The 18,147-nt window shown below is 38.4% G+C and overlaps 2 protein-coding genes across 4 annotated transcripts; both read left to right on the top strand.

The window, feature by feature from the left end:
- Positions 1 to 2,123: 2,123 nt before the first annotated feature.
- Positions 2,124 to 8,364, top strand: LOC140004125 (beta-galactosidase 5-like). Its single transcript, XM_072079310.1, has 18 exons — positions 2,124 to 2,882; positions 2,986 to 3,081; positions 3,182 to 3,294; positions 3,397 to 3,463; positions 3,549 to 3,641; positions 3,792 to 3,935; positions 4,239 to 4,327; positions 4,412 to 4,517; positions 4,989 to 5,076; positions 5,161 to 5,279; positions 5,458 to 5,619; positions 6,075 to 6,253; positions 6,338 to 6,447; positions 6,560 to 6,669; positions 7,005 to 7,115; positions 7,200 to 7,313; positions 7,741 to 7,943; positions 8,048 to 8,364. The coding sequence occupies exons 1-18, from the start codon at positions 2,712 to 2,714 to the stop codon at positions 8,163 to 8,165; spliced, it is 2,193 nt and encodes a 730-aa protein (XP_071935411.1). The 5' UTR covers positions 2,124 to 2,711; the 3' UTR covers positions 8,166 to 8,364.
- Positions 8,365 to 11,509: 3,145 nt separating this feature from the next.
- LOC113731238 (chromatin remodeling protein SHL-like) lies at positions 11,510 to 18,116 on the top strand. 3 transcript variants are annotated; one of them, XM_027256383.2, is made up of 5 exons: positions 11,510 to 11,837; positions 12,008 to 12,353; positions 12,606 to 12,674; positions 15,671 to 15,806; positions 17,800 to 18,116. In XM_027256383.2, exons 1-5 carry the CDS (start codon positions 11,765 to 11,767, stop codon positions 17,824 to 17,826), a joined length of 651 nt encoding a protein of 216 aa, XP_027112184.2. In that variant the 5' UTR covers positions 11,510 to 11,764; the 3' UTR covers positions 17,827 to 18,116. The 3 variants fall into 3 exon arrangements, with proteins under 3 accessions (XP_027112184.2, XP_027112185.2, XP_071935409.1); XM_027256384.2 differs by lacking the exon at positions 12,606 to 12,674 and having other exon boundaries at positions 11,627 to 11,837; XM_072079308.1 differs by lacking the exon at positions 15,671 to 15,806 and having other exon boundaries at positions 11,627 to 11,837.
- Positions 18,117 to 18,147: the final 31 nt, after the last annotated feature.

The following is an 18,147-nucleotide window of genomic DNA, read 5'->3' as shown; positions in this document are numbered from 1 at the left end:
AATGACCATGGTAGACACCGGCGACTGGACGCAGAGCAACAGTGCAGGCTCTTCGGAGCTTACCCATTAATGAAGGCCTGAAACGTTATCCTCTTTCGGGCTTGTGTCATGGCGTTAACTTATTTGGTGTATTGTGCTTGTCTTTTTTTTTTTTTCGGAGACGACAACTGTAGTATATCCTAATCTATCCTATACTAGAAGGAAAGAATGGATCTAAGGAGGTTCAGGGATAATCCGGAAGGAACCGAACAACCATCAGACCAAACAGATGCACTATGCACCAGTGCACCTGTCTGAATTTTTTGAAGCAAATCCACATTTTAATGTGGTAATGGGTGAGAGACAAGGTTTATTCACCAAAACTCAAAGGTTTGATGGTGGCCGAGCTGGTGGTTGTATTGTGCTTGTCTAGGTGATGGAGAAATGTGAGACGACAAGACCATCTTCAATGATTTGGTTGCCGCCCAACCCCTTTCCTAATAAAATGAATTTGTTGTAGCCACATGATGTGTTTCATCTCGTTACATCTACTTATTGATAGTTCTACGCATGTTAGCCAGTCCTGATGGCTAAATTCTTCTTGTCTACTTTGAATTATCTTTTGCACGGTGATAACTAGGAAGTGTAAAAGGGACCGTGATGATGGTCTAAAATGGTTGTTAGACAAACCAAAAGTAAAAATGTGCCCAACCAAGAGCCTCTGGTGTTTCCAATTTTTACTGTTGCTTGAATGAGCTATCTATACGACATATTACATCTATCGCACGTTTGATCTTTTCAACTGCAGTTTGCGTGCTTCAGCTAAAAAATCTGAACTGGTTTCAAAGGGTGCACAACGAGTTTTACAATGTTGATTGATTACCTCCCCTCTTCCCCCCCCCCCCCTCCCCCCAGGGGGGCGAAAAAAAAAGGCTTGACAGGGTACCGAATGCGGTTTGAAGAAGAATTACTCTGCAAATTCTGAGATCAATAAATGAATTTGTCTTGTGAAATACCAACACTGACAAGAGAACACATTTTTATCTGACAACCAACTCAGGATCCTTCACATGCAAACCTAAACGAGTCACGGGGATACAAGGAAGACAGCAACTGCTCTACATATCTCAGTAGTAAATTTCGTACACAACATTTGCCTGATGCTTCAGAACCCGTGTCATTCTTGAAAGCTCAACTAGGACAAAATCCCGGACTCCTGTCTTACAATTTTGTGGAATGTCCGTGGCATAACGTTTTTTCGGGTCTAACTTGCTAATTCATGCATTAATTGTTTCCCTCATCTGATGATCCAATTCGTACTTGAGTTCGTCGGACTGAAGATTACTCGATGCAACTCTTAACTATTATGAAGCTTTTAAAATCTCCGAGATTGCCAAAAGGCAGCATGGTTGGATTTTCTCACATGGGGTTGGGGAAGGCTTATAGTGGGTGGTGGGAAACGTATGGCCATATTTTAAAAAAGTTCATGGAGCAACAGAATATTATGGGAAGCATCCAATGATGCATTCTCCTTTCTTATTTTCTGTGTGTCCTTTAGCTAAAGGGCATAATGAATTGCCTCCTCAACTAATCCTCCGGCAATTATGCAGTAGGGATAACGTTTATAACCCCGCGTTGGAGTTGATCTGGCAAGATCATGATGATTATTGGTACGAAAACGACAGCTTTACGAACCTTAAATGCCATTCTTAACTCTCAAATTTTGTCTTGCACGTAAGCGTAGTGGGATTTTACCAATAATTGCTCGAGGGAAGGCATGCAAGAGGATGATAATTCATGAACTGCTTAAAAGGTTCCAAAGCAGAAAAAGAAATTTGAATGTACTTAGCGTGGCAGCTCAGTTATTTCATAGTCTTAATTATTGAAGTTAAAGTTCATCCATCTGCTCTTCCTTTTTCTAACTGTTCAACGCATAAATCAACTGAAAAAGTAAGCCCCCCACCGACACACACAGGACGTCAGGTTTCACTGGCTTTTTGAAAAACATTCATAACCCACATTGCTGTTTCCCTGGATTTCTTTCTACTATTAGCTGGCGATTAGCGGAATTTGAAACGTTCTTTTTCTTGATAATCCTGGTGGGACTTCAAGAATTTTCACCGCATAGTTTTTACATTATTTCAATAGTGGCAAACCAGAGCTCAGCCAACTCTATACAAAGTATTGGAAATGGCCCTTTTATGAAACTCTCACAGTCAATAATTCAAGGCAGACTTTGTTTAGTTTAAAAGAATTGTTGCCTTTATGTTAAGGGTCAAGTGGGGAACTGTGGGAGAAGTTGATACTCTCCAAAATAGGAACCTTTCCCAACTGCATGAATGAAGGTGTTCACAAGATGAAGATGGTTTTAACTTTACCTTCCTTTTTTATTTTTTGCTTTCTCGCCAAGATACGGTCTAAGTCCCAAATTACGTGCAAGACAGTAGAGCATTAAATTTGATGCGACAAGGGAGATGATTCCTTGCTTAGTATTTTGATATCTGCTTGAGGAAACTTTAGTGTGACTTATCTCTTCAAACTCCTGAGCTTTAACATTTTCATTTCTTCTTTTTTGATAGGTTGCTGTACCTCTTAAACGAAACTGTTTATGTCAGTGCTGTGATATTTGCAGAATCACGTCAGAATCTTTCTGAACCTCACTGGTTCACATTCTCTCATATTTTCGCTTTTCTTCTAGTCCACTTCATTTGAGTGACAGCAAGCAAGAAAGGATGGAAGCCACCTCAGCTTCTTCCAAGTGGTTTTTGCACTGCATGCTCTTGATTTTAGCTGCTCAGGTTGCACACTGCAGTGTTACTTATGATAGGAAGGCTCTTATCATCGATGGACAGAGAAGGATTCTCTTCTCTGGCTCCATACATTACCCGAGGAGCACCCCAGATGTAAATTAACTTTTCTTCTCTTTTTAATCTTGCTAATTGAATATGGTAAATTTGTGCTAACGGCAGCTCTTACGAGAAAATTGAAAGGGTAGAAAACATGCAGATGTGGGAGGGGCTTATACAGAAGGCTAAAGATGGAGGCTTGGATGCCATAGATACCTACGTGTTCTGGAACATCCATGAACCTTCTCCTGGAAATGTACTTTAATTTCTCGTCACAAATTTTAACATGGCATGCTATGGAGTTTCTTTTTCTTCTTTTTTCGACTGAAATTTTGACGTTTGTTTGTGTTATTCAGTTCAATTTCGAAGGGAGATATGATTTGGTTAGGTTCATAAAGCTGGTCCAGAAAGCAGGGCTATATGTGCATCTGCGAATTGGGCCTTATGTTTGTGCTGAGTGGAATTTTGGGTAGTAACCGTTCTTTCTTTGTAACTTGCGGGAAATTTTAATTTGAGGTTTTTTTTTCCTCCTGCTTCTAACTTTTCTTTTGATAAATTCCTTCTGTTGCAGGGGCTTCCCTGTGTGGTTGAAGTATGTACCTGGCATCAGCTTCAGAACCGATAGCGAGCCTTTCAAGGTATGGATGCATTTGCGAGGCAGTGTTAAGTACTAAATATGCATGCTTAATGAACCTAAACGTCTCTGTAATTTTGGTTTTGCAGATGGCAATGCAAAGGTTCACCGAGAAAATTGTTCGAATGATGAAGTATGAAAAGCTGTTTCAATCTCAAGGAGGCCCTATAATTCTTTCCCAGGTATGAGATATTGCAATAATTTGGTAATTTGTTCTGATTGAGCTCGGAACGCCACAAGTCAGTCGCCCAAAGATAAGTAGATGTATTGAGTAAATTTTCCAGCTGCAATTTGTGTTGTTTTACTGGTTACGTTCAATTGTACTGATACAGATTGAGAATGAGTATGGTATAGAAAGCAAGGCATATGGTGCAGCTGGACGTGCATATATGAATTGGGCTGCTAATATGGCTGTTGAGACGAAGACTGGGGTGCCATGGGTTATGTGTAAGGAGGATGATGCTCCGGATCCAGTGGTTAGCAATTTAACTCTAATAAAGGAGAGAAAATAGACTCCAACAGTCCAACTAAAATTTTCACTTTGCTTTATTATGTATTATGATTTCATCAGCAATGCTGCCTATTGCACCGCACATAAATCTAAAGAGATGGTGACCATGTTTTTTGCCCTTTATTTTTCATTTTTCCAAAGAGCAGCAAGGTTGAAACAGATTTCTCCTTGCATAGCATATCCTTGAGTTCCATAAAATTTCTGAGCCGACAAGTACGGACAACTTGTTGATGACTTTATGAAACACATAGTTTGGTTTCATTGGCAGATAAACACATGCAATGGTTTCTACTGTGATTATTTTTCTCCTAACAAGCCATACAAGCCCACAATTTGGACAGAGGCCTGGACAGGCTGGTGAGCTCAACATCTGATGCCTCTTCAAGTTTTGCATCTGCTGTATGGCTCAAGTTTGATCTCTTTCCTCCGTCATTTGTCAAGGTTCGAAGATTTTGGTGGACCAGTTCATCATCGACCAGTTGAGGATTTGGCCTTTGCAGTTGCCCGGTTTATTCAAAAAGGAGGGTCTTTTGTGAACTATTACATGGTCAGTTGTGGAGTTCTTATTGCATTTTATTGTGTCCCATAAATAAATCTATGATCCCTGGACTTACTTCTCGAGTCTGCTTGACGAGTTAAATTCAGGTGAGGAGAAAAAAGCTTTCATTTGACTCCATGAAATTTTCATTTTTAGTGTCAGAACTCATATTTTCCAAGTTTTAGATGTAGATTTTCTTTCATTTTATGTCTATTCTTAGCACCATTGAGCTCAACATCTGGTCAGTCCCTAATTAGGACTGGTGCTAAGAATGTGAACCATCTGAAGCACCAGTCCTAATTAGGGACTCGTGCAGATGGGCATTATCCTTAATTTCAAGTTGAGTATCTTCCTTCCATTTCTTACAGCACAGAAGTCAAGAATTTAAGACCCTAGTCATTGTAGTGCACCTCACATCTGATGCCATTTTCTATAGCCACTGATCTTAATGCAGCATCATTATTCAACTTCTTCTCACAGTATCATGGTGGAACGAACTTTGGAAGAGCAGCCGGCGGCCCCTTCATCACCACCAGCTATGACTATGATGCGCCTATTGATGAATATGGTGAGTGAGCAGAAGACTAGCCGAATTTCGATTTTACTCATATATAGCACCCCGCTGACTGATGAGTTCCCTGCTAATGAACAGGCTTGATTAGGCAGCCAAAATATGAACACTTGAAGGAGCTTCACAAGGTTATCAAGTCATGTGAGCATGTTCTGGTCACTGCTGATCCTACCCTTACTCCCTTAGGAAACTATGAACAGGTAGGTATGAATTTTTTAACTGAACAGATAGATGGCATTAATGCCTCTTATCAAAGGAAACATTACATGAGTTTTTTAACAAAAAAAAAATTACGTAAAATGCTTGAATTCAAGAATTTGTTCTCTTATTAGTACCAGTTTAACAACAGTTAAAAATACTAGATCTGATGTCTTGCAGGCACACGTATTTTCTTCCAGCTCTGGCTGTGCTGCTTTTCTCACAAATTACCATTTAAACGAAGCGGCACACGTGACTTTCAATAAGATGCACTATGCATTGCCACCTTGGTCAATAAGCATTCTCCCTGATTGCAAAACAGTTGCATTTAACACGGCAAAGGTAAATCAAAAGGGCAATTAGAGAGGATTTGAAAAAAGCTTGCATCTTTCTTGTAGGGAAAAAAACCTAATATCACCACGATAGTGTTTCACAAGCTTTCATAGTACATCTTTTGTTCTAAATGGGGAAAGGGTAGGGGAATGTAAACCAGATTTATCACTCAAGTTAACTCCCGGCAATACTTGTCCTGTCTGGTTACTTAATTAGGAGCACTTCACATCACCTTCGTTTTTCTTTTGCATACCTACCATGTATACTTAACTGTGAGGAGCGTTTTCGACAAATTGAATCCATTCTCTTGCTTCATATGCTTAAATGGCCCTGTTTTGAAGCCAAAACTTCTCGTACAGGGTCTCCTTACAGTTGAGAGAAACGTTCTTCTAACAAAAGCACTGTATTTTCTTCAAAACCTGTATTCATATACCAATCTACAAAATGGTGTTCTCCCAATCTAGGTAGCAGTTAGACCATCAACGGCACAGATGATTATTGCTAACGTGAAAATGCTCTCGTGGGAAACATTCAGCGAGGATATATCCACGATTAATGATGACTCCTCGCTAACATATGTTGGTCTTCTGGAGCAATTAAATGTCACGAGAGACACAAGTGATTATCTATGGTACACAACCAGGTAAATCAAGAATCGAACCTCAAGTTCTTATGCAATTGCATAAACATCAAATCCGTTTTTACGAGTTTTGATTTAATGTTTCAGCGTTGAAATAAGTTCATCTGAATCTTTCCTGCGTCAAGGCCATTATCCCATTCTCACTGTGCAATCAGCAGGCCATGAATTGCATGTGTTCATTAATGGACATTTATCAGGTGCAATATCTTCCAAGCAAATTCCTCCAGAAAGTTTTTTATAGGAGGATGTTAAAGCTACATTACCTGCTGTAAGCGTATGGAATTTCATGGTTTCTTGCACGAATTACAGGTTCGGCATTTGGGACTTCAGAAAACAAAATATTTACCTTTACAGGAGGCATCAACTTGCATGCTGGAGTTAACAAAATTTCACTACTTAGCGTAGCAGTTGGATTACCGGTTAGTTCCTCAGAACCTATTCTCACCCATTGTACATAAACAAGCTTGTACGATAGAACTCTCAAGTTTACTCTTGGTATGAACTTCCTATGAGAAGTTTAAGAGTGGTGCATGCAAACCAAAGGAAGCTATTTCTAATCTATTATGCAGTTGTTTTTCAAATGTGCTCACCCCACCCCACTGCAGCGGTAGCCTTTCACTCGTATGCTCAGTTGTTTTTTGAACTCAAACTTTAATTTGCATCACTTCTACCTGTACAGGAACAAGAAACGAAGTTTTATTGCTTTTTTCTTCACCTTCCTTATAACCTTTATCATAATTTCTTGAACTTGAAGAATGCTGGAGCACGTTTTGAGACATGGAGCATAGGAGTTGTGGGACCTGTAGCTCTGCATGGGTTGGACGAGGGACAGAAGGACTTATCCTGGCAGAAATGGTCATACAAGGTCCAGGAAGAACACTTATCAATAATAGCTCAATATTATATGTATCTTTTAGGTTTTAGTCTCAGACAGGACTTGCATGTACAGGTAGGGCTCAAAGGAGAAGTCATGAACCTGGTTTCCCCTAATGCTATTTCATCTGCTGAATGGGTAGGAGGATCTTTGGCTGCAAAGAAGCAGCAACCTCTTACATGGTATAAGGTAATGCTATCAACTAAAGCTTCTTGTGTTGAAGGCAAAGCTATAAAAGACGGTTGGCTCACGGGCCAGCTTAATACATGATACCAATTGACAATGAAGAAGTGATGTTTTGACATGTTCCAAGTCACTAGAAAAAGGAAGGATTTTGAGGTTGCATATTGACAAATGAACATCCTTGGCAAGTTTGGAATGGCAAATACCATAATTTGGAGTACTTCCTACATTTTAGAGTTGTACGCAAACTAAATTTGACAGTTTTATTAGTTAAATTGAAAAATGTGAAATTGACTGCCATAACTATACTATAGAAACACAATCAAATTTGACAGTCATCAGGATATGGATGGAGGTTGCATTTCCATGTGTAGTAGCTCTATCATCTAGCTATCAACCTCTTTGTGTCTCAGAGTTCCACACCAACTTGCAGGCTTATTTTGATGCACCAGAAGGAAATGATCCTTTGGCACTGGACCTCAGCAGTATGGGAAAAGGACAAGTGTGGATAAATGGGCAGAGCATTGGAAGATATTGGACTGCCGATGCGAAAGGTAGTTGTGGCCAATGCAATTATTCTGGGACGTACAGGCAGTGGAAATGCCAATCTGGATGCGGCCAGCCAACTCAAAGATGGTACTATTATGCAGCAAATACAGATTACTTATGTTAACGGCCAAATGAAACATCCTTATTTCCATCCACATGTAATAATTGTCTAATGGAAGTCATTTTTGCAGGTACCACGTTCCCCGGTCTTGGCTGAAGCCAACTGGAAATTTGTTGATAGTTTTCGAGGAAATTGGCGGGGACGCATCCAGAATCTCTCTAGTCAAAAGATTGGTGTCCAGTGTATAGCAGGGAAATATTCATGAACTTGCATGATTCTGCAGTTTTCGGCTTGCAATTTCCTGTGATCATGTATCACGTAGGCATTCGGATTTCTAAGAAGATTTGTAAACCCCCCCAAAACACAACAACAACAGAAAATATATATATATATATATATATATACCAATTTGCTTATAAAGTTATTCAACTAAAATCCCTTCTCTTCCGACTAAAGTTATTTATCACGGTCAAACCAACTAGACAAGCCTAGAATCAATGTAATACTACTAATGGAGCAAGTAAAGAACCCACAATCTTATTTTAGATTATGAAATCAGCGAGCTCTACAATCTCGTTTGACATTTTTATTAGTTAATAAAGATCAACTATTTGCCAAATAAATAACTGGTGCGGACCGTGATAACGTTTCTGGGCAAGTCTCGTGCTCTGGGCTTCTCGATCACATATCGTGCGAGATTAAGTGAAAAAGAAGGTTTCTCTGAAAGATGCGGAATCGGAGTTGGTACGGCTGCCTGCAAATCCACCAATTGCAATGGGGCAAACCGTAAAAGTGCCCTTGTTCACGAGCTAGGGTTCCTACATCTATGGTTCTCGAAAGCCTCGAGGGTCCCCACTCTTGCAAAGGACGGCCCAAAAGTTGGAATTCAATGACATGCATTGACCATTGAGAGGGCCAGTTGCCAACTCTAATATTCACCTCCTAAAGTAAAACATCATAAAATCTAGGGTTAATTCCACTTTGTCCCCTCAAACTTTGGACGATTATCCACTTAAGTCCCTAAATTTCAAAATGGGACACTTAAGTCCCTAAACTTATAAATACCTCCCACTTAAGGAAAATTGTTAACAAATCCTGAATGCCGTTGGTGGTCGAAGTGTCCCATTTTATAAGGGTTTAGGGATTTAAGTGTCCCATTTTATAAGTTCAGGGACTTAAGTGGGAGGTATTTATAAGTTTAGGGACTTAAGTGTCTCATTTTGAAGTTTAGGGACTTAAGTGGATAATCGTCCAAAGTTTGAGGGGACAAAGTGGAATTAACCCTAAAATCTACTACTAAGTAGATGGTTTTCATCTATCTATAGACTACTTGATTTGGAATTAACTACCTTTGGTACTTTTCTCCGTAGTTACAAGTCATGATCTAATCCGTATTGTTGGATTTTGTCCCAAAAATCGGCAAAAATTTGATTTGAACTGCATGAATAAATATGGAAAATGTATACATCATCCATCATGCATAAACTTTAATTTTGACATCTATTGGTATTTTTTCATGAATAAACTAGTACAAACATGGAATAAAATAGGTCAAGATTGAGTGATATGCGTTTGTTTGTGCAATTTTTGGGTCAAAAACTAATCTGCAATTAATTACGTGTCAAATGAATGAGGTTGTACTCAAGTTCTAGAATTTGCTCAATGCCGTGTTAATTAGATACACAGCTTGATTCTAATCAATCTCTTTCATGATACAAACAATAATAAAGAAATTTGAGTTTCAAATCTGTTATTTCTATGACATGTATGACAATATATTTTCTGTCATTAATGCGTATCTTATGAATGAAATGATGATTTTTATGTAAAAGAAAAATGACTCGTTACTATTGCTTTGACTTGGAAAATGATTTTATTTCTGAGGACTGGACTTCTAAGTTGGCTTTCAATTTTCATGTCCTTGTACCAAATGGATTTCAAGTTGGACTGGCTTGAATTAACTTGTCTACAACTAAAGAAACTTATAATTGATTAAAGTATAACTACTTGTCATGTGGAAGAAAAAAATTATATGGATTAGGTGTTCTTTAAAAATTTTACCGTAATGGCGTATGTGAAAATCTTTTATTATAAATGATTAGGTGTTTGTTTTTTAGAATGTATTTTGAGGTAATTTTAGAAATTAAAATTTTAATGGAATACTTTATAAATAAATAAATAAATAACTTAGCCACCTATCACTCCTCCCTTCCTCTCTCCTTCACTGTCACTCCTCTCCCCTCCCTCCTCCATCTTCCTCTTCCTCCTCCCTTTTCCCTTCCCCTTTCCTCCCATTCATTGCAGCTCCATCCCTTCCTTTCCCTTATCTAGTCACTGGCCGCAGCCAAATTGCGGCCCGTGACTATACCAAATCTAATCGTGTTGGGAAGGGAGAGAAGAGGAAGAAAAGAGGGTGGAAGAAGAGGGAAGAGGTAGAAGAGAGAGAAGAAAAAAGGGGGAAGGGAAGAAAATAGAGGGGCGAAAGAGAAAGGAGAGAGGAGGGGAGGGAAGGGAGGGGCGGCGGTGTAGTGGCGGTGATGATGGGAGCGGAGATGGAGGAGGAAAAGGTAGGAACGGAGAGATGGTGACATTGATGAGTGGTGATAGTGGGTGAAAGGAGAAAATGTCATAGTATTTGGTAATTTTTTTAAATTTTCTAAATTGTATGTGAGATTGTGTGTTTTTTAAGTTGTTTTTAGAATATTACTATAGAGTCCAAAAAATAATTTTCCAAAAAAATTCCATATCCATAGAGCCTCCATAACTACTTGACTAATTCTATCCCACAATTAATCTTAATTATGATTACATAAGTGCATGTGGTTTAACAAACTAATAAGATTTAACATAAACCTGTCTTAGTTTTTACTTTTGACAACATCAAATCGGACTGGGGACTCTTACATAGTAACAAACTTGCCATGAAGGGTTAAAGTTGAGCATTGCATTGAGACTTGATGCAAAATTTAATTAGAATGTGCTCCCTAATGTTTCTGTTGTAGCTCACTTTGGCCCCTACTTTTCTAAGGTAGCACTTAATCCTATTAAAGGTTAATCGATCAAAATGCCCCTCTATTTCGATTTGTTACACATTGAATATTGCTTTCAAATTAAGCATAACGCAGAGTAAAATATATAGAGGCAGGAAATAGATAAGTAATCTTAGCATAAGAAATCAAGCGTGTAATAAAAAAGCGAGGATCTTTTTTTTCGAAACGGAAGAAACACACCCGCACACAATTAGATTAGAAGAGCGGGGATCAAAAGTTTTAAAAATACCAGGTGGCAATGTGAAAGATGAGAGACAGAAGAAGAGAAAAAAGTAAATGCAAAGAAGTAGAAAAAATAAGAAATTAAACCGCTAACTAGAATAAGAAGAAAAGGGCAGCGTGATGAGTTGTCCTCTACGCTTGAACTTGGAGAAATCCGCTGACTAACAGTGTTAGGGGGTCAGATTGACAATTGAGGTAAAGCCCGGGGCATGGATGCAATTTACCTTTTGGAATTAGTTAGAGACTGTTAGCATATTATCCAATGTGACGCAGTTATCCTCAACACATCATATCTACCTAGAAAGTCCGCTTTTCACATCGGGAACGCGGGCCCCGAACCGCCCATCTCCTAGATCAGGACCTGGGAGACACCTGTCTAACCAATAACTATACTCTGCGAAGCACAATAGCAAGTCTTCCACTCCCAGGAAAATCCGACTTGAAAAAAAAGTTAAAAACAAACCCTGTCGCCATCTCTCTCCCTTGCAGCTTGCTCCACATATCTCTCTCACCAATTTCTTCTCTGTAAGCCCACCCAGTGGATGTCTCTCCAGTCTCTTCTTCTTCACTAGTCCATGGGTAAAGGCCGCTCAACTCGCCGTACTCTAGACTCTCACAACATTAAATCTATCAACAAAACCATCCGAGGTAAACTTTTTCTTTTTCTTTCTTCCTTTTTTTTTTTTTTAAGCTAGTAGAACCTTTACTTTTACTTCACCCGCTTAACAGCGGAAAAGGAAAAACAATATATATATATATATGAAATGATAAATTTTCTGAGAACCCTGAAAATCTTAACTGTACGACGTTACGAGCAGCCGGAGACTGCGTGTTGATGAGGCCGTCGGACACGAACAAGCCGTCGTACGTGTCGAGAGTTGAGAAGATCGAGTCCGACGGCAGAGGCGCCAACGTCAGGGTCCACGTCAGGTGGTATTACCGGCCGGAGGAGTCGATCGGAGGTCGACGGCAGTTCCATGGCTCCAAGGAGGTGTTCCTCTCCGATCACCACGATATCCAGAGCGCTGACACCATAGAGGGCAAGTGTACGGTCCACAGCTTCAAGAGCTACACTAAGCTCGATGCTGTGGGCAACGATGACTTCTTTTGTCGTTTTGAGTATAATTCGTCCACTGGCGCCTTTAATCCCGATAGAGTCGCTGTGTATGTTCATTGAATCATTCATCTATTTATTTTACAAAGTCTCTCGATCTCGCGCAGTAATTAAGAGTCTTCTTAGACCTAAGATCAACTGTTCTGGAAATAATTCCCCTTCATCACTGGACATTTTCAGCATTGGTTTTAATTAGCTGTTATTAGAAAAGAACGCAGGTTACGCAGCAGCTGTTTTGGTCTTGATTTTACTATTTTAGAGCTACAATAAATTGAATGTATTTATTGTTCCTGACGTGGCAGGTACTGTAAATGTGAGATGCCTTATAATCCTGATGACCTAATGGTTCAGTGCGAAGACTGCAACGACTGGTGTGTTGGTTTTATTTGACTATTTTTGTGGTTGATCATTTTTTCTTTTCGAGTTTTATTGCGTCATTAGTTAGTCATGACTAATTCTTATTCTGAGTGTGAGCGGTTTTGTTCTGGTTTATCTTCAGTTACTCAAATTTTTTTGGATGGGAGGCAAATTTTTTTTGGGTCCTGTGTTAAGCTTGTTGTTTCTATTGGCCGCAATAAATGTATGCGTTGAAAGCATTGATTTGTTTCTGTGTGTGTTGGGAAGCTGAATAATAATAATAATAATAATGACTGAAGATTAATAAACATCATGCAACAAGCTAATAAATATGATTATTCTAACTGAAGATTGATAGACAATATACAGCAAGGGAAGAATTCCTATTAATATTTTCCTTAATTCATATTGTGATGGTGGAAGTCGGTGCTTATAATTACTCCTTTCCTGTTTTTCTTGCTAACACGGTTGTTATAGCAGCATCTGTATCTTATACAAACTATCTGGCTGGTTATATTTGGAAGACGTGCTGCTTAAGGGAGGCTAATAATTTCTCCTAAATGGATGTACTCCTTTACTGGACATAATATGCACGTAACTTCTTTATCATTTTTAGCCTGCCAAATTAGGTTGAGCTTGCTTGTTAACTCTAGAAAATTGGATTTGTATCAAGAAGGGGACAAAAACATTATGAAAATAGGGGCATCCTGCTGATACTCTCCTGGGCTATTTTCTGCTACCACTCCTTCAACATTTGAACTCTATCAATTTAACAGGAGGAAGATCTCTGTGTTGCCATGCTTAAGTTTTCAGCTAAGTATCTGGATAAAACTGATGTGTGGTTGAATTTGCTTTTGAAGTCTTGGTTGTCTTAATGAATTGAGTCAGTTTGAAATACTGAATAGTGCATTTTGAAGTTAAGATTAGTTTCCAGCTTGTTAATGATTAGTCTGAGGTGAAGTACACTTCCTATGAAGACGTAACATGTTAAAGTTGGTCATGAAAGGAAACTGTAAAGAAGAATCTCCATCCTTCACAGGTTGTTTGGGCCTCTATGGAAGAGTAGTTTGACTGAAGGCTTGTTAGGATCGTAGCCGTCGTTGTGACTATGGTTAAATTACTAATGAGAGAATATTGTTGTTAAGTTGACCTCACTTCTTGCCTCATTTCCTTTTGTATGCCTTTTTATTTGGCTTAAGCTACTTAATCATTTTGTGCTTTAATGATGTCCTGCTTCATCTATAAGAAAGTTGCTTGTGGCTGCCAACATTTCATAATATATTCATGCTTCTTTGCCTGTGGGTGGAACAGTGTGTTTTGGAAATGCCACATACATTTCTAGGATTGTTCATTTTTTACCACCCTTTCCTTGGAATATTTCGAGTAGCTCATAACTCTGACCCTAAACATCCAAGTACAACTCTGGATAGCTGTTTTGGTAAGCAAGGATGACAGACAAATAAGTTGCGCATGACTGCACCTGCTCCAGTGCAGCTAGGGTCTTGTGGGCAGGCTCAGGGAGTGACTTATTTATGACAGTGGAAGAAAAGCTCAGTTATAAGATGTATGATCAGCAAGCCTAGAAACACATGTTCATGCTTTAGTGTAGCAATAAATGCTGTCTTTGGAAGAGGTGGTATATTTAGAAGTGTGGAACTACCTTTTTTTGTGCGTGTTTGATAAGTTTCCATTAATGAGAGGATATACCCCACATACAAGTAGTAGACAAGTACATTGAAATTCAGATAAAAAGTTCATTTGAGAGTCTACTGCATGTAGGAATTGTCGGTATCCTCCAAAGAAACATGTAAAACAGAATGTACAACTAACTAAGAAGAATTTAAATGCAAGTTCAATGAGCACCACTTTGCAAGAACAAAAGAAGTTCTTAAGCAATCCAGAAGAATCTTTATTTTGTGATTCTTCTCTACTTGGGAATTGAGAAATTAGGCAAAGAGGGAGTTAATGTCCCTTTGTGTGCGCGTGTGGTTTTTCATGTTATGTCTCATAGAGTAAATAAAATTATCTTCCTTAAACCCAGTAGTTTTTTTTTTTTTTTTTTTTTTTTTTTTTTTTATCATTGTGCCCTCCTGGTCATAATCTTTTGAATTTTACCTTCATTCTTGTGACCTATGTTCACACTAAATGAGGGTGAGGGCAAAACCACAAAGGACCTGCGCTTAGGTAAGACTACGGAGGACCCAGCTTAAGTTGTTGAAGTGGTTTAGGATATCCTCCTATTCAGTTTGTTGGAAGAGTTTGGTATAAATGCAACCGTACTCCTATAATGTCATCAAGTAGTATATACCATTTCAGTGTTAATTGAAGTGAATGAACTTTTGGCTCAGTGGCATTGGAGATAGAGATTGAAAAAGATCGTTGACTCTGTGACATTTTCTCTAACATAGAAAGTATTTAAATTATGAAACCATGGAATCTCAAGGAAGAAAAACAAAAATGGATAAATAAATAAATAAATAAAAAGGACAGTATTACCATCAGCCGAGACTATGAAATAGTCCTCTGGATGTGTGGGTGAGACTCTCTCTTTGGTCTGCCAATATCCCTTAAGAAAAATTGTTATTATTTTCGGAGCAAGATTTTTTACTGTTAGAATCATTGCAGAAGTAAAGGATATAATTTGTTTACTTTGGGCAGTTACAGCAATTACTAGATGGGCATCTGCATTGACAGTTAGAAGCATAGTGCTGCTACTTTTGGCAGATCCTTTCTATTATGCTCCTAACTTCCAGTGCAAATTCTATATGTTGAGCCTTTAACCGAATCTACTACTTCATATTACAGCAACACATGCTGCGTGTCATTGAGGAGCACATTCTGCCATTCTACTGATTGGGCTCAGATTGGTTCATAAACTTTGCATAACAGCATTTTCTACAATTGGATATTTATTGTTGCTTCAGCCTAAGAGGCATTAAAGACATCCATACTACATATGTCATTGTTTGAATTCTTCTTTGAAACTCGTTAACTCTTTTACTTTGTTCAGGTTTCATCCAACTTGTATAGACCTGAGCATAGACGAAGCCAAAAAACTTGAACACTTCTTCTGTGAAAATTGTTCCTCCGGCGAGCGGAAAAAGCTAAATAATTCTCATGCTGCTTCTAGACATTCAGAGGCAAAGGTAGTCTTCACCTTAACTTCACAGCATGCAGTTAATGTGTAATTTTTATTAAAAAGAAAATGGGATATCACACAAACTTTATCAACTGCAAAATCACTTTCCTTTATATGGATTGGTAATGTACTCGAATTGCTATGACTTACTGCTCAGTCAGAATAGCATTTGAGTGCAACTTGATTATGGAGTAGAGTATTTATTGTGGTCTGTTCCCATAAAGTCCCAACTGATGCATCTAGTTATTGAAGGATTGTGAAGCTGCCTTCCTTTGGTGGCATTACTTATTGTTAGTCAAAAGTAGAAGTAAAATTCAGATTTTGATGATCTCCAGGAAAATAGAGTGGGACTACCTAGATAGGGCTACTGGTCAGATTTGAAACTCATTTTGCAAGAATATGCAAGTGTTGCCTGCAATTTTGTAGCAGTAGTGTTGTTTCTTCAATGGCTTGTCTTCAAAACTCAATCAAGCCAAAATTCTAGAAATAAAGTAATTGGCAATAAAGGGGATCATTTATTCGAACAGCAGGTCATAGAAAAAAATATAGTTTTAATGAAAGATGGTTTTGCTAAAATTTGCAATAGATGTTCAGATAATTCGTTTGATGATTTGCTATTTCAATTTTAGCAGGTTTTCTTGATTTGTTGTTGGTAAGTATATTCAAGTGGTAAATTTTTACGCAGCGTGTGTTAATCTGTGCATTTTTGATAAGACCTACAGTGCTTAGGATCCCCCCCTGCTGCATTAGGAAAGACTGACTTTGACTTTATATCAAAATGGTCCCTCTGTAGAAAAGTATGTTCCATTTGTTTGATTCTGGATATGGAACTCGAGTTTACCTAGTGATTCTAATATGGATGAGCTTTGCAGTTCTTAAAGTGACTTCCAAAGGACCTGGGGCCTTTTCAGTTTTAGAAAACTGCTGGTTTGACATGAAAAGGCAGACTAGGTTTGTTAATTTGTGAGGGTCAGTTGAGTCTTATGAAGAGATATGTTTGAGCTTGTATTCCATCCTTATCTTTCCAAAAAATATCAAAGTGTTTTCCAGTTCATGATTTTTTCTTTTTCCTTTTGTCTGTTCTGGGTTTAACAAATGAAAGATTTTCCATGAGTATAGTTTTATTTCTAAATGTCGAAGCAGGGAGAGCCCCTTGGGTATAATCCATCTTGTTACTTGTTATATTCCAAGACTATCATTTTGAGGGTAGTTCTCAAACACCCTACCTCCTTTTCTCCTACATCACCTTCAGCAGAACGGTTGTTAAAAGAAACATTTACACTGCATGAAGCCTTGTCATATGCGTCTTTCTGGTAAGCATTCACATAGACTATCAAAATCACTGGTAAGCATAATAGCTCAATTCAGTGTGTTTTAACTGTTTTGTCTGAAATTTCTGAACGATTTGCTTGTCTGTTCGATTTCTACTAACTTATCCCGGTTAGTCGTAGTGACGTGTATGCAAGGGCTGCTGTGCAGAGATGATTTTGGAAAAACATGTTTTAGCATGCCTTTTATCAAAATACTTTGATAAAATAGATTGAAGAAGATTATTCCAACTGGGGTGGTTGATTTATACCTGCCTATTCGAATGGTTTCTACAATTTTGCCTTGTCCAACCTCACTTCTTCAAAACTTGATTCTTGGTGCATGAATACAATAATTTTGTGCAGGCAGGGATTTGACATCATGGCCTCAAAGATTCAAATTGAACTGTGAAAAGATTATGAAATAAATATCAGCTTCTTGTACTCTAGCACATTTCGAATTAATTATCTTCCTTGCCCTGGCATCTTTGTCTCTTGTTTTTGATTGCGTTGAGCAAATAAATTTTGAGAGTTCCCGGACTAACTAGTGCTAACTGCTATATTTCTGTTAGTCGAGCTGAATTGATTGCTGGAGTTGAAGATATCATTCTTTTTTCTGTTCACCATTAGGTGGAACTTGTTTCAGTGGATAACATATTTAATAGAGACGTTTTTATTCTGTATGCGCTTCAGGTGGATGGGAAACGGCGGCGGAGGTGAAAAAAAGTGCTGGAGAATTGTAATACCTGTCTCAAGTGCCTGTAGGATGCAAGCAAACACTGGCCAAAAGCATCAGAAGCAATTGAAATTTGTGAGCTGATGTTAAGCAGAAAGTGGTTTGAGACGGTTTGAAAACTCATAGTTTAGAGGTTGAAGCGGTGTTTGGTTGTCTGTAACTATGTAGAGTGTAGATTCTTCCCTTCTTCGGTTTCTTCTTCTTTTTTTTTTTAGGATTTCCTGTGTATTATCCTTATAATTATCGAAGGAGATAGACGAGCCTTTTCTTTGTATCTTCTTTGCCTTGGGATAGCAGAGTACCTT

Source organism: Coffea arabica, chromosome 2e, assembly GCF_036785885.1.
Source record: "Coffea arabica cultivar ET-39 chromosome 2e, Coffea Arabica ET-39 HiFi, whole genome shotgun sequence".
Classification (NCBI taxonomy): domain Eukaryota; kingdom Viridiplantae; phylum Streptophyta; class Magnoliopsida; order Gentianales; family Rubiaceae; genus Coffea; species Coffea arabica.
This window is presented reverse-complemented; position numbering and strand designations above follow the sequence as displayed.

What these genes read in the sequence shown, in the direction of transcription:
- LOC140004125 (XM_072079310.1), top strand. Translation starts at nt 2,712, where the DNA reads ATGGAAGCCACCTCAGCTTCTTCCAAGTGGTTTTTGCACTGCATGCTC. An exon ending in CCTTAGGAAACTATGAACAG is followed by an intron (nt 5,280 to 5,457) that starts GTAGGTATGAAT and finishes GATGTCTTGCAG; the next exon opens with GCACACGTATTTTCTTCCAG. An exon ending in CATTAATGGACATTTATCAG is followed by an intron (nt 6,448 to 6,559) that starts GTGCAATATCTT and finishes CACGAATTACAG; the next exon opens with GTTCGGCATTTGGGACTTCA.
- LOC113731238 (XM_027256383.2), top strand. Translation starts at nt 11,765, where the DNA reads ATGGGTAAAGGCCGCTCAACTCGCCGTACTCTAGACTCTCACAACATT. An exon ending in TATCAACAAAACCATCCGAG is followed by an intron (nt 11,838 to 12,007) that starts GTAAACTTTTTC and finishes CGTTACGAGCAG; the next exon opens with CCGGAGACTGCGTGTTGATG. An exon ending in TGCGAAGACTGCAACGACTG is followed by an intron (nt 12,675 to 15,670) that starts GTGTGTTGGTTT and finishes TACTTTGTTCAG; the next exon opens with GTTTCATCCAACTTGTATAG.